Genomic DNA, 16,060 nt, shown 5'->3' with positions numbered 1-16,060 from the left:
AGGAGGAGGAGGAGGAGGAGGAGAGGGGGGTGTGTTGGGCAGTGGAATGAAGTTGGGAGCTGTGGAGGGTTCACACACAGCTGAGAGAGCAGACAGAGGACAGCACAGGCTGCCTCACGCGCATCCAAAGACGCACAGAGAGGAAGAAGCTGACCTAAAAGGAAGAGGAAGAACAAGAGGAGGAGGAGGAGGAGAAGAAGAGGGCGAGCGCACCAGCATGGCTATGTACGAACCCGCCTACCTGCCTCCGAACGCAGAGGAGCAGGACTTCATTCAGGCTTATGAAAACGTCAGAGAGAAGTATAAAGGTGGGAGCTTGCACTCAAATTACAGTGATGACAGCTTCCACACGACTACATGATGAAGTGTCTTTGCATGTGTGTTTGTGGGAAGAGGCTCTTACCCATTTGTCTGTTGTTGCCATTATTGACTCAGCACAGGTGCAAACACGTGACTGTTTGCATACGCATCTTGCTGTGCCTTTGATCATGCCGGCTGCTGTGTGTGTGTGTGTGTGTATGTGTGTGCGTGTGTGGAACAGAGCAGCAGCCAATGCACGCTGCATCTCTTGACTGCTGAGTGCTTTATTGATTGGCGCACATGTTCGCTGTCACTCTTCCACGCTCTCGCACTCTCTGTGCGCTGCAAGTCCGGTGGATTTACAGGAGTGCCTCGCTTTGATATGTGACCGTAGCAACAAACCCGCTCCGCTGACCTCTGACCCCAGTGAGACTGAGAGATGGGTTTAGTTGGATGTCTGAGCGCTCTGCTGATTGTTATCCTGTATCCAGTCACAACACAGGACATTAACAGGTGCCGCTGAACCCATAGTGAAATTCATTAATACGCCGCAGGGAGCTCATGCTCTCCTTCTCGAACCTTCATCTCGTTTTATCCCTTTATCTCCTTTAAGTGAGCCGCTCCACGTGCCTCCGCTGGATTGTCTTACATTAGTTTACTCTTTTTGGAAATCTTCATGTGGTGTGCAAACGAAGAGAGAAAGATGGCAACGTGAGGGATGAGTTAGTTCTGACAGGTGAAGGCAGATCCAGGTTGATATGGAGCCAGTCATTCCCAACATGTCTCTGTGCCCATTTTTGCTTTTCACTTTTCACATCACTTTCATTTCAAAGTTTTGTTTAGCTTTCATTCCTGTCCTATATATATATATATATATATATATATATATTCTTTCACTTTTTCTTTTGCTAGATGTTTTTCCTCCTGTATGTTTCATCTGTTCCGCTCCAACAGATCATCAAGAAGAGGGAGAGCTCCTCTATAAATATTGCCCCAGTTTTCTTTTTTCTCTCTCTCTCTCTGGTTTTGAGAATCTGGTGTCTGGGCTTGTGCTGAATCACTGTCGCTTATTTTCCGCGTATCAGCATGTTTGCATGTTTTTCTTTGCCATTGGGTCTATTTGTATGGTCATCCCTTATCTTCTTTTTTTCTTAAACGCTGCTCTGCGTTGCTTTTCTTCACACCTATCATTATTACGTTGATTTTAGACGTCAGTTTCATTACTGCGCCACTGCCAAATAGGTCCCCTCTTCTGGCCTCTACACTGTGTGTCATTGGGTTGGATGAGGTAGGAAACTCACAGGACAAAGGCTAGATTGCTTTGTGACACAAAACAGGAGGAAGGTGCCGTTATCATGTACAAATAGAGCGAGAGTTTTGAGGGGTTTTGGCAAGAACGTTGTGGAAAGAGTGAATGACTGATATGAAATTGACTTCTAACATGCATTCACAAGTATAGTGAATGTGCTTGAGAATGGGAGAAAGGCGACAACTGGCCTTATCAACTATGGTATCACATTTTAATTTGATACCAACATCGGAACACATTTGCGAGACGCGTGCATGGTTGTATTTGTGTGTGTGTGTGTGTGTGTGTGTGTGTGTGTGTGTGTGTGTGTGTGTGTGTGTGTGTGTGTATGTGTATGTGTGTGTGTGTGTGTGTGTGTGTGTGTGTGTGTGTGTAGTGCTGTTTCTGTACCAGGAGGTAATGGGAAGCAGGAGCCGGCTCCCTGGCAGGTGTTTATGTTCCAGACGTTCCTCTGTGTTCCTTCCTCGACAGCGTCTGTGCTCCACTGAGGTCCTGCTCTCCTTATTAAGGCACACTGATGACACAGCCAATCGGAGAGTTTGTTACATTGCCTCTCTGTTTTAAAAATATGTTTCTCACATATATTTTTGCTAACCTGCTGCAGAATCCCACTAAATCAGGACACATACCATCAGCTTCATTTCTGCAGAACATGGAGCACTGTAGGAAGACTTGAACACCTCTGAACCTTGTTTTTACTGTTGTCTGAGGGACTCTTATACTTTCTAATAAGCTGCGTGCAGTGTGGTTATATAGATTGTATGTGTGTAGGTGTACTTACTGATTCTCAATAGTGGAAAGTATTTGGTTCGTAAACATTTTCTGTGTTGCCCAGATACTCATCTTTATCCTAGGAGAATATAACACTGTCCTAAATACCTGTCCTTGTCCATATTCTCCACGTACTGGCCTGGTTTTGTTTTCAGACAAAGACAGGCTGAGGTTGACCACTGTATTATATTTTAGCTAACAGATATGGTTGAATGTTTCAGGATATATGTCAACCAAGAGCTACATACTGGGTCAAGACATATTAAGACAGGTATTTCTTGCAGTGTGAGGACCACAGTGATCCATTTAAAAGCACTGTTAGGCGGTCCCAAAACGTTTGGATGGCTACAGCCTCTAGACAGGCTACAACCACGAGTTATATTATGATATTATGTAAAGCCTTTACTGGACGGTCGAAAGCTGTCTCATGGTATCTTCAACATGCTGCCATGCAAAGAAATAATTTGCTTATGTAATCACTGATGCCTTCTAGATACAACACACAACTTCCAGGTGTGGAGGTTTGCCTATCAGGGCGCTGTCTGCCTATTCTAACTTGCAGGGAAAGTGACTTCCGTCTTTGGCATAATTGGTGATTCTATCTCTTAAATGCTGTTGCTGAACAGTAGCAAAGAGGATGGTACTACTTGTCCACCATTCCTCTCCGGTCTTACAGTGTGTTTACATCTCTGTAGTATTATTGGAACGATAAATGTCACAAGTGTGTTTTGATGAGGTTTTTAGGCACCGTAGCAGCATGGCTTTAGGGATGGAAATGTTGTTCTGTCAGTTGGTTGGACCACCACTTTGGTCTGGACTGAAATATCTTGACAACTGTTGGATGGACTGCCAGGAAACACACACTCATACCCCCCCCTCATCAGGGTGAATGGTAATACGTTTGGTAATTCCCTGACTGTTCAATTACTGCCATCACGGAAGAAATGTCTCCAATACTACTATTTGTGACCAAAAACTGATGACATTGATTGAAAATTGATGACCTCACTGACCTCAGGTGTGCTTTGTGTTTAGTGCTAAGTAGCACATGTTAGCAGGGTGACACACTCAACTAAGATGGTGAACATGGTTAACATGCTTGCCTAACAACAGCATTTTAACATTGTCATTGTGAGCATGCTAACATTAGCATGCCGCTGTGCCAGTGCAGCCTCACTTAACCTGCTAGTGTGGCTTAGCTAGCCTAGCATACTGTAGATTCTTATCTTGTTCAGCTCTGAAGGCTTCAGGTCAGCTTCAGGTTTCGTTTGTAATAGAGATGTTTGGTAGACATACGTTGTGAAAGGTAAAGGCTAACAGCTAGCAATGTCATTTGTTGATCTTACTATACTAATGTCTCCAAATTAAAGTGGTCATTTTCTCATGGTAGGGTTCTGAGTTATTGTTATTATACAAAACTGAATTGTATCAAATGCAGCCCTCTACACACACAGGATAAAATATTTGATCTAACATTTTTAAGACTTAAAAACAGAAAAAAGTTTTGTGTATCATGTTGGATTTGATATCAAAAATATTTTCCAAATGGGTTTAAAAAACAATTGTAGCCAATCAGTCAGCCTGCTCTTTCTAATGTTACTCACTGCTGTCTCATTGCCTGCTCTAAATCGTAGCCGGCTGGGAGGTAAAGGCTTGGCTGTCCTCTAATGCAATTTGTGCTAGCAGCTGATGCCGATGTTACTGGGCGGCCTGAGCGGGGGATTGCCCTCTTCATGTCGGGTGGACTGCTGAGGGTGCACAGACACTGCTGGCATCCATATTTCGCCCCAGTGTGTGTCCTGCAAGGCCCTGTCCTATGTCCCGCAGGGCTTAAAATAACGCCTAAATATAGCTGTGGCCATATTCAGCTGGTCAATTAAAGAGTTATTTTTGGCAAGCTTGATTGTCTGCTAAGGGTAATTTAAATTCCAGTTTCCTTGTGGCTGGAAAAAATCAAACATTAGTCAATTATTAAAGCTAAGTGTAGTTTTGACGTGTATAGAGGGAACTGCAGTGTCTGACAGGAATAGAAACCATGATGATCAATCTTTTATTTTTGCCATATAAGTGATATCTGTATTATTATCACCCAATATAGACATACAGTGCAGCTATCTTTATGAATGACTGCAGTGGATTGTACTTACATTATGTGTCAATGTGCGAGGTGAGAAGTGGTGTGGGAAGTGGTTCGTCACACATTTGTGAATGAATGAACTCTTTAAAAAGCCTAGAGCCAACTGTGTGTGTGTGTGTGTGTGTGTGTGTGTGTGTGTGTGTGTGTGTGTGTGTGTGTGTGTGTGTGTGTGTGTGTGTGTGTGTGTGTGTGTGTGTGTGTGTGTGTGTGTGTGTGTGTGTGTGTGTGTGTGTGTTTGCATGCTTGAGTAATGTATATTTGAAATCCCTCTGTTGGGTGTGTGTCTGTTTAAAGCTGCTGAGTGCAGGTTGGGTTTTCCCATCACACACCTGTGACTGGTCAGAACTTGGCGCTGATGCCATTGAGGTCTTTTCATTTCCTGTCCTGCTGCGACGAAAAATGACATCAATTAGAAAAGTTATGTTAACTTCCTGAGCTGTGACGGATATCTAAGAATTGTGGATGACATATTTTCTTTTGCCGTCTTTTCCCATGTATTTCAGAGTCTTATGCTGGCTGGCTGCCACAGCTTGAGAAGTGTTAATAAAAGAGGTCAGAGTGAACAATTGGTGAGTGCCCTTGAGAAAAGCACTTAACCTGCGACTGCTAGATGTGGATGTACTCTCTCGACGATGTAGTGTGAGGCCAAGAAATACTGCTGAGATGTCCAAATAAATTGATTTTATTATCTAGTCTCTGTTTCAGTGTGATGTCAGACACACAGTGCCTTTTGTTTCTACACACAGTAGCATGACTCTTAACACTTATGTAAGTTTATAAACAGATACGCATCATGCAATTAAATTATATTACCTTTGTTATGGTTATCATAACCATAGTTATTGTCATCTATATGACCAGAGTCATCTCTTACATCTAGCCTGTCTTTTGGCTGCATTGCATTTGGGTCTATGCCCTCTACCCGAAGAGTGGAGAGAGTTATCTCTGCCTCGTCTATGGTGGATTTGCATCTCCACTAACTGTCAGGTAATGTCCGTGCTACATTTTCTTTTCCAGCCACAAGAAGCAAAAAGAGACTGAGTGTCTACAGCCATGCTAGCGGCTCTGGGAGGCTGTTTTTAAACACAGCTGTGCTTTGAGCTAACATCAGCTTGCTATCATGCTCACAATGACAATGGTACTATGCTGAAGTTTAGCAGGTTCATCACAATTTAGTGTGATAGCATGCTAACATTTGCTAATTAGTGATACAGACAAAGCACACCTAAGGTTAATGCGAATGTAGTTTTTGGTCATAAACCAGTGTATTTAAAAATGAAACAATTTGGCCTGATGATAGTGTTATATGAAAAGTTAAGGGATCATCAGTATTGTGACAATCCGTCCCCTCAAGTTATTGAGATATTTTAGTGGGACTGACCAGATAGATCAACATTGCCATGGGTAGGCCTGCTGCTAGCATAGTGTCACCTAGTATATGACACAAAAACTTCAAGAAATATGATGACGGTTAGACATGGCTTTATGTGCCGGTAAAATCAGTTAAACTTGTGCAGTTTATTTTCCTTCTCCCACTGCTGTGAGCTGCTGTTCTGCTCTGGCCACCACTACTCCAAACACACTGTGCTGAATTCACATTGAGGTCAGCCATACACAGACGTCATTGCCAGGTGAAACGCTCATGGAAAGTAGGCCGTTGGTAAAAAATCTGTGGATTTGGCGTGTGCATATGTACAGTTGAATGACATTTTAGGACACTTCTCCCAACTGTAGTGCCGCCAAACTGCCCTTTCAGAGCTAAAGCTGCCAGTTACCCGCCATGCAAACCAAACAGGAAAGTCTCTGTCATGGAACTTTTCTGTTACTATATTTCAGTTAAATACACCAACTGAAATGTAGCTCCACATTAAAGGCATGCAGGGTGTGTCTCTGTTTAGTGTGTGTGTGTGTGTGTGTGTGTGTGTGTGTGTGTGGGGGGGGGGGTCAGAAAGTGCTTAGCTTTGTCCTTTTAGCCATGCTACTTTTGTTTGAGAGTTTTCAGATTCATGTAGCCAAAAAGGCAGGGGTTTGTTCCTTTTTTGTTTTCTGCAGGGGTCATTTTATGTTTTTCATGTGTGTCAGCATCCTGCTGCCTGGGAGAGATCAGCACTGACACACAGCTCAGGTCAGAGGTTACTCCGGCGCAGGGCTTGGTAAGCGTGACTATGCTGGGATTCCTTTCGAGCCTTATATGGGAGAGAGAGAAACTCCGGAGGGATGCTCCCTCAATCTGTTGGCCTTCCTGTCAAACATTCAACAATTTTACAGAAGAACAGAAGCTGCTGTTCTTTTATGCCTGAATCTCTGTTTGTGTGTGAGTGGGGAAATGTGTAAGAGAGAGAGAGCCACAAAGGAGGTGGATAAAAGGAAAAGAATAGAGAATGTTCAGAGAGACGGAATGGGGTTGGATACTGAGGTGTAGTCTAATACCCCCTTTCTACCAATGCGTACCTAGCGCTGGTTCTCTAATAACCTGTTTGCTTTTCCACAAGCTAGAGAGCCACCACAGAGCCACATCATTACGTCACTGTATGTGTCTCCAACATTAGCTGTTGTTACCGCGGTTATGCTAGCTAGCTAGCTAGCTGTTGGTCAACTAGCATTACCCAAGAAAAATCTGTAGATATGCTTGCTTGGGGAACATTAGCTGACCAACAACTAGCCAGCTACCTCAATGTTACATTCCTAACATCTGTGATGGCCGCCCTAGCAGCCACACATTGAGGCACAAAGCGCATGGTGGTAACTCTTTCATTTGTTTGCTTATATTTAGGCTTAGAACATTAGACACAATTGACAATAAATAACTGGACATGGATTTTGGATTCATAATACATAGTTTTATTTTCCGGTTTTGACAGTAGTTATCTTCTTGGGTGCACACAATTAGTTAACTTTCGTTGTCAATTTTGGGTAGTATTATTAGGTTCATTCAGGTTATTTTTCATTGCATTAATTCATTTTTCTTTGAGTTACCAGTTCCTGAGTGCTGCTGCTGACGATGTTGCATGGCTGACAAAGGAAGTGCCGGCAGACTCAGTTAGTATGCTTTTTGATGTGTAGTATTTCAGTATCTTCCTTAGTTAATAATTGGCTGCATTATCTGGATATTATTGGAGGGTATTATGGTTTGTTTAAATGTTATGTTTTAGTCTATTCCCCCTGTGTGTCAGAGTGGCCTGATAAGCCACTATTTAAGTTTCCCCAATGTCTCAGTTTAGGTGGGTCGGTTTGGTGTGTTGGCTTAGTTATTAACTGAACAAACTGAACATATTCAGTTCTGAGTAAAAGCCTGAGTAAAGTTCTGTTTAGTTGTCCTCTTTTATGGGCCCAGAACATTTTGTATATTTTGTAAATTGATTATTTTCACATTTATTTGTGAATAAAAGGACTTTTGTGAAAATTTACCTTTGACTCCTCATGCCTGCCAGCTCAGTCCCTGACACATCTGTGTGCTAACCAGCTAATAAATCCATAGCTGGCTGGCCACAAGTCGCCCCCAGCCTATGTTGTTAGCATTCTTGCTTCTAGACCAGCAAATTGTTGGCTCCAAACCAAAAAACCTTGGTGGGAATGGGGTATAAATGATGATTACGCACTGAGATGCATAAAATAATATATACAGAGATGCCATGTCACTTAAACTTTTATTCGGTATGAGTTCATATTAACTCCAATAATAATAATAATAATAATGATAATAATAATATAAGGGGAACATTGGTTGTTGGGGATATAGGGAACTGTTTCTGCTGATGGGAAGTGAATAAACAATTAAAGAGTAATCCTCGTTTCATACAACTTTGGTAATTTATTTATTTTTTTTTATCACCCTTATGTGTAATACTAACATTCAACACACAGAGCAGTTAGACCTACTGATCATGCAGTTTAAATAAACTGCTTACAGGGTTTTCCTGTGCAGTAGGGTTTACTTTGGGTCTGTTCATTTTTGGTTTCACCTCCAAATAAAGTGGTTAGAATAATCTGGCTAAACTACTGACTTGTTTCCAACCTGTTTGATCATCCGACCACTTTTCTTTTTTTGGGGAGGGAAGGAAACGGAAAAAGGAAAGTTGAAACGTTGCAAGTACACATTTTGGGAGCTTGGAAATGTCAGTGTGCTGACAGGCTTTGTTTTTCTTCTGTGTGATGTTTCTTGTCCTGCACCTGTATCCAGCTGGGGTAAAACGTGCAAATTATCCACCGTCTCTCCTTTTTTTCCTTGTTCTGTACAATAGAAATTATTAGCAAAACAACTAAATGCAGTTGTAATAAACTGGAATTTTCCTGATATCACCATTAGTTACAGAATATCTTGGCATTGCAGTTGAAATAGTTTGCAGACTGTTTTTAGAGTCTTACATGGACTCGAGGATGTGGATGTGATGAGCAGCAGCATCTTTCTTTTCGTAATCTTTAATGATAATACATATAAACTAAAATTCACACCCGCTCACTCGGCTACACCTTCACAAACTAATATGACGGCGTACAGACCTCACACAAGTACGGTAAAACCCATTTAAACTCAGAATCCCTCTGTCAAAGTCGTGCTCCTGCCTGAATGTATGACATTGCTGAGTCAGACGAATGCGTATGTGCTGTCTCACTGCGTAATGCTGCGCAGCAGTCCTGCAGACGATGATGTCCGTTACGACTCTACCGATGATCCTATTTAATCTGACATCTTGTTTGCTTTTTAACTGCAAAAGAACTGCTTAACCAGCAGATTGAGTAGCAGCTGTCAGTTCTTTATACCTTCATGCATCACATTGGAGCACCAAACCATTCACTTTGCAGCTTACCCGGGCTGGCCTTAAGGCTGCTGGTCTTCTCACACAAACCAGGAGTCCTGTGCTATTTAAACGTTTAGAGTTTCTCCTGGATTTTTTTTACAAGGGCTGAAACACATGGCTTTGTGGTTTCAGAGGAAAAAGGAGTGTGGAAAACACATTTGTGTGGAAAATACTGAGGCTCTCACACCTGGGTTGTGTCCGACACAAAGGCTCTCTGTCTCCACCGCTTTGTATTGCAGGGCAGGGCTTTGACTCTTTATTAAGTCGAGTATTAGTCTGGGATTGTAGCTTCAAGGCTCCAATGAGCTATGAAAAAGTTAACAGGAACACAAAAACATCCTGACTTACTACAACGTAACACACACACACACACACTCACATGCATACCACTGCTGCAACATACTACTGTAGATGGAAAGGTCTTTAAAAAAGCAGAGGAGTCACCACCTCCGAAGCTCCGAGAACATTCCCTCCCCCACATTTCCCAGCCCTCCCCTCTCAAATGATCTTTATAACTGGACTAAAGTGTGCATGAATGCAACTTTGTGTGTGTGTGGGACAAATTGAGATAGATGAGGGGACGAAGCGACATGTGTGTCATCCAAAGAGGCAAAGAAATGCCTGTGGTATTTCCCAAAATGTGGGACTTTTCCTGAGAAAGTCCATACTTTCATTTTGATACTTAAAGAGTCTCAAAGAGTTAATTGTTTTTTTATATTTAGCTGATGGTGAGTTTACACAAGTCTTTTCCTGGTCTAAAAATAATCCTTATTTCTAAATTTAAGCTTTGGAATGTCTTGAATCCTGTCACTGCAGGTGTGATTTTAACCGGACAATGACAGGTGTTTGGCCCTTTCCTGAGACTGCCTTTGTTAGGGATTGAAAAGGCATGTTTGATCTTAAACAAAAGCTGTTTTGACAACTTTTTCTTTATTCAGAAGTGATCAAAGTGACCTTGAATTTAGTTCTGTTCCGTGTCCTTATTTGACAGTTTGAAGGAAAGCAGACAAATAAGGACAAATCTGTGTGAACGAGCTGTTTGGAATACTTTTACGGTAATTGAAGTAGCGTCTGTTCCACTGCAGCTTGAATTAATAGAAATCTCTGTGTCCACCGTGAAGGAGCACTCTGTTGAGGAAGACAACAACTTTTTGATAGAGGGAGTAATTTTATTCACATTGAATAGAGTCCAGATTTTGGAAGCCAGAGCAAGTGGAAACATTTCTCATTGCCAGCGGGACGTGAATAGACTTTAGGGTTATTACATTACAAACTGAGTCATAATGGAAATGCCCCTTTGGATCTGACTGATGCTGCTGATGTGTATTACCAGGTAATGATGAGTGTGAGAGTGCATGTATGACAGTGTTGCTCTATTTCTTAGTCAGCCCTGTCATTTCCTGACACTGAAAGGCAATGACTTTATTGCTGGACAGTGGTATTCAGGGCAACTGGTGCCGGCCAGTGTGACAGTCACCACACGGGCCAGGAATGTCACAGCAGGTCACCCCACACAGCTGACAGTGGGGGGAATGTGCCCCACGTGCACACACACGCAAACACACACACACACACACACACACACACACACACACACACACACACACACACACACACACACACACACACACTGACATTCTACATGAAGCCCCTCACTACTTTTTCCCCTTGGGGACTACAAACATGCCACAAGGAATAACTTGTTACATTCTACTCTGTTAGCGGATCACTTAATCTCTTTTGCTCTGAGGAACCAAAGATGGAGGAGTAAAGCTTGTTAGCCGCTCCAAATACCTTCCACAGACATATTCTTTTCAGCTTTGACAGAAGATGCAGTAAGTTTAAAAACTGCCCTAAATGGTGTGGCTGGCTCCACGGTTTCACCAAAAAGGGCTACACAAGCTGGCGTTACATAAAAGGCATGATTTGTTACAGAGATAGAGCAGGTTGTGAGATGATAGGCTGCTGTAAAGCTAAACAAGGCCTCTCGTGCGTTCGTGTGTCCATTGACCGGCGGGTCTCTGAGGGGCGTGCCCGTTCTCCCTCAGGCCACAGGTCAAACGACAACCCTGGAAAAAGCTGCTGGTTGTTTGTTTTCTTATCTCAAAGTTTGAATCACTGCTAATTCTGGCCTTCCTGTAGTACTGTAGCTGCACTCTGACACAGTCGAACTCCGTAGCGTCGGGAAATAAAGCATGGTCAGGTTCCAGTTGCTCTCCAGCAACCTTTTCATCTGGTCAAGGTTGTGGTTGAAATGTTTGAAAAGTGTGTTTGCATGGAATGAAGTCAGTGTGTAATATTTTACCTTTCTGTCACTAAGCTGTTACAGCTGGTATCACAGTTAAGGCCGAACACACGCACTTGATATGTAGCAGAGCCGTGAAATCTTACATGGGGGGGTGGAATGCCATCACCTCCGGTACACATCATTCATCTTTGGCCTTTACATTCATACCACAAATTCACAGCTGAAGGGCAGGAGTGATGATCATGAATATGATATGACAGACATTTACTAACTCAGTTGACGTGTATACGGTGCTTAAAGTTGTGCCAAAGGCAATGTTGTAATGCTGAACTGCTACTACAAAATTTTCCAACTTTTCAGTATATCACATTCAGAGAGCTGGGAGTTTCAAATAACCTTTACTGAGTTTTCAGGGTGAAGAAATTAATGTACAAAGTGTTAAGGGTACTATCAATAGAAAGTATACTGATGAAGCAAATCCAGGTGAAGCCCACAGCACTACCTTTATTTATAATTTTTCCATCTGTGGTGTCGAATCCAAAATGCTTTCCCAAATCACTCCTCAGATGGTTTTGATGTCATGATTATCTGTTCAGCATTGGTTGCTATTTTTTTCTTAATTGCTTTATCCAAGAGATTAACAACAGACTAACGTGCTACTTCCTGTTGATCATTGGCTCGTTCAGACTTGATAAATGTTGCTGGACTGAATCACTGTTTGTGATGCTTGAAACCATGTTATAGCCACTCCTTTTCCAGTGATTGTGTATGGGGAAAAAAATACTTTTTGGGCCAGTGTGTGTCACGTGACAAAGGCTGCCATTAGCGTGACCACTACATAAAAAACCCCACGGCACTGTTCCTGGTACAGTGCATTTCAGAAGCATCCCCTGGTGCCTGTTGGGCTGATACAGTAAAAATCTCTAATTTGAACTGATAATATATCTAAAAAACTGTCAAATTTAGACTGAAAAGGGACACTGGCACTACCACTGAGTCTCGGCCATGCAACAATTAAAAGTGCCATCATTGTCCTCTAGTCACAAAGTAATGAATACAAGATCTGCTGTATTATAGCATAGCAATTAAAGAGTTTTGCAATGTTGTCAGTGGCTTAACTATTTTGTGTGACTTACAGTAGCAGGCCGTAGACTGCAAGACTCAGTGTTAGACAGACACATTGATGTCAAATTTGGAAAAAGCTGAAAGGTCTGGATCGATATAAATCTGTCAGACATGTAGGACAAGACCCACCACCCATCCTGGGAGCAGAGCGGCCAGGAGCCAGAGTGGCGCCTCTTGCTGAAACTCCCTGCCATGCATAGCGGAGACAGAAAAAGATGATGAGGCACTCAGCGAGTGTGGGAGAGAAGGAAGACAGGAAGTAAAGAGACAGAGTGCTGGAATGAAACTGGCACAAATAAGAGATTACAAGCAGAAATGAAAGAGGAAGAAAAAGCACGGCGTGAAGTGGGGTTGGGGTGGAGGGATGCAGTCTTTCTCTCACTTAGCATTGGTCAGGTATGTGGTTGATTTCACGCTCAGCAGCAGTTTGTTTAGGTGAAAGGACATGTGTAAGGCGAGATGGGAGGCTGTTGACACAGTGGGCGTCAGGACTCCTGCTGGAGTTTGGCTTCCAACTGTCTCCAATCGAATGACACGACACACAGGCACAGTATGAATCAAACTCATACTGTTATAATATAGAATATATAGGTTATGTATGCAAAACAGTGAGTCAACAAAAGATCACTGACAGAACATTAACATGTTCTCAAAAGGGAATATTTTCTGGTTTCGTAGTCCACATAGTGAACTGATTGGAGCATCAACTAACAATTAATTTCATTATCTGACAATTATTTCTTAATTAATTGTTAGGTCATTGAACTTCCAAAAGGAGAGTTCTGGAGTTCAAAGTAACGACTTCATGTTGCCTATTGTCTGACCAACAGTCTAAAACCCAAAGATATTTAATTCACTATCATTTATGACAAAGAAAAGTGTTCACATTTGAGAAGTTGGAACCAGCAAAAATGGCTGACGAAATGAATTGATTATGAAAATCGTTGGGAGATGAATTGTCTTTCAGTCATCTATCTTGACTGATCAACTAATTGTTGCAGCTGGATTCTTTTGAGTTTTTAAGTATTGGTCAGAGAAAACAACAAACATTTTACAAGCTTTTTCCACTGCATTCTATAGACCAAACAATTAATATAGGTAGTAGTTGCAGCTGTAGTATATAGGCTTTTCTTTTACTCACATACTTTACCAATGTATCTGGTAATACTTCTTTTATTTAAAGATTTACACAAGTAAAAATGTAATAGAATGATCTTGATGTGAGAATATTTACTTGATAAAAAGCTCCCCTTATCTGTCATTAGTCACACACTGCTGCGAGGAACCTTTTGATTTGGTTCCCAGAAACAGTATGACATCTTCCCTGTTGTGCCTACAACAGTAAACTAAGCGTCAGTGGCGTGGTCCACCAGTAAAATCTGACTGGTTTGAGTGGTGATGAGAACCCACAGCAGTGTCACGCTTTTCCATCCAACTGTTGGGTTTGTTTTACACACACACACACACACACACACACACACACACACACACACACACACACACACACACTGCCAGCTCCATGTACTTTCCCTTAAGGCCCACGGGAGGCATCGTTGGCAAAGACAGTGTTTCCAGCCTTATGTGAGCATCCAGCTTACAGGTCCCTGGAGGTTTCTGCCTCTCCCCATAGAAGCACAGCAGGCTTTATAACTATCTGATAAAAGGAAGTGTGTTCCATTTATTAAGTATGCATAATACTAAGTGTACTATTCATAATTGATGAATTTCCTCTGTCAGTGTTCAACTACTCTTAACATTTATCAATGCTTTTGAATAAGGCATCATTAAGTATTTAGTTATCATATGTTGTTCATGATTTATTCACTGTATGTTCTAGTACCCCAAGGATTTGGTTTGCTGTCAACTCTTCTTACTTTTCCTAATGCTTGTTGAGCTAATTTGGGCTTTACAAGGTAAAGAGTAAGCACAGCCCCTAGTGGATCATTGTCCTCATAACAACAGAGCTGATAATAAAAAAGCAGAGGAATAGACTTTTAAGGAAAACCTGCAGGGATAAAAAGCTTTGAACTCATTTCAAGGACGTCAAGAATGGTAGCTGGAACAGACGATTATTATATTCCATTTCATAGCAGCTACTTTTGAGGTTAGATTGAATGCAGTTTGGGGATTCTAAGATCATCTTTTAATCAAAGTGTGGATTAGCCCCTCTCTCTCTCGGTAGCTGAGTCTAAATAAAGCAGAAATGACAGCATCTCTCCAGTGATGGTCTCGGTCCAGCTCCAACCAACTGAGTTAAAGCCGATGAGTCAGAACATGGGTGGGGGACCTCAGGGGCCCCAGATTGTTCCTTGTCCACTGCAGAAAACTCTTAACTCACGCCCCTCTTCTTCTCCCTTCTGCAGATAGGATGTGACTTGGAGCAGAACTCCAGTGTCATTATAAGGGGCGACCTCACACAACTTGAAGGCCCCCACGGGACCTGGTCTTAGGTCTCCTAGGGTGGAGCATGGGAGGAAACCAGCAGTTGCTCCATGCCTTGTTTCCCCTCTGTCTCAATTCCCAGAATTCCTCACCAGTCTTGCGTATATGAGTATGGTAGGAAAATCAACTCCCTGTTGAGGTTTCAACAGCTGGATGATGTTTGTCTGTCAACATGGGCACATTCTTTTTCAGCTTTGTATACATGTATAGCTTATGGAACTGTAAAATCCAACAGATAAACATATCATCATTTGATTTACTATGAGATGCTTTTAAGTAAAGTAAATGCAAGCTGAAACAACAGTGTTAACTTTGGCTTATCTAACAAAAATAATAGAACATAACTCGAGCTGACTGGTGTACAAAAACCCTCCAAAATCACGTTGACAGGACTTCTCTGCACACAGTAATTCTTTCACAGTACACCACAACTCTGATTGACAGGCTGTGATCTGTTGTATTCAGTGGTTTGGCTTAACTATTTTATCGCAGGCTAACACATAGACGGTCTCTCTCTGTGGCGAGGCTGGTCCCCTGCTGACTGCTGTCCAGGGCCCTAAGCCGGTACATTGGGCCGGAGATTTGAGAGGCTGGGTGACCTCAGACAGAAGGAATGTTTTGTCTGGATGTCCACAGCAGGGCTACCAGTCTGATGTAGACAGAGCAGCGGGGCTGTGAGCCAGCAGGACTATGAAACACTCTGAGGTGAAAAGTATCAAAAAGAAGGCTTAGTACAGTAGTTTTGTGCAGTATGACCATAGCTTACAGAGAAAGAAATGGACAAATGCCCTTTTGTGTCCCATCACGCACAGTCTCTCCTTTTGCAATCATTTGTTTACACTGGTCAGCTGTGAATTTCAACAGCACTGGTGCAGGGTAGCAAACATATACTGCTATGATACTGATACTATGTTGGCTACTATTATTTT

General features: G+C 42.3%; 1 protein-coding gene across 5 annotated transcripts in view; it reads left to right on the top strand.

Annotated features, from left to right (window-relative positions):
- plecb (plectin b) overlaps positions 1 to 16,060 on the top strand; it is a 128,079-nt gene that overhangs the window by 15,204 nt on the left and 96,815 nt on the right. The window contains exon 1 of one of the 5 annotated variants that reach the window (XM_051407579.1): positions 128 to 308. The exons of the other annotated variants lie outside the window; for them this stretch is intronic. Coding sequence (XP_051263539.1) covers positions 218 to 308 — 91 coding nt within the window. The 5' untranslated portion in view covers positions 128 to 217. Of the gene's footprint in view, positions 1 to 127; positions 309 to 16,060 lie in introns of those variants that run through there. 5 annotated transcript variants of the gene reach the window in all.

The sequence above is a fragment of the Dicentrarchus labrax genome, unplaced genomic scaffold (assembly GCF_905237075.1).
Source record: "Dicentrarchus labrax unplaced genomic scaffold, dlabrax2021, whole genome shotgun sequence".
Lineage (NCBI taxonomy): Eukaryota > Metazoa > Chordata > Actinopteri > Moronidae > Dicentrarchus > Dicentrarchus labrax.
This window is presented reverse-complemented; position numbering and strand designations above follow the sequence as displayed.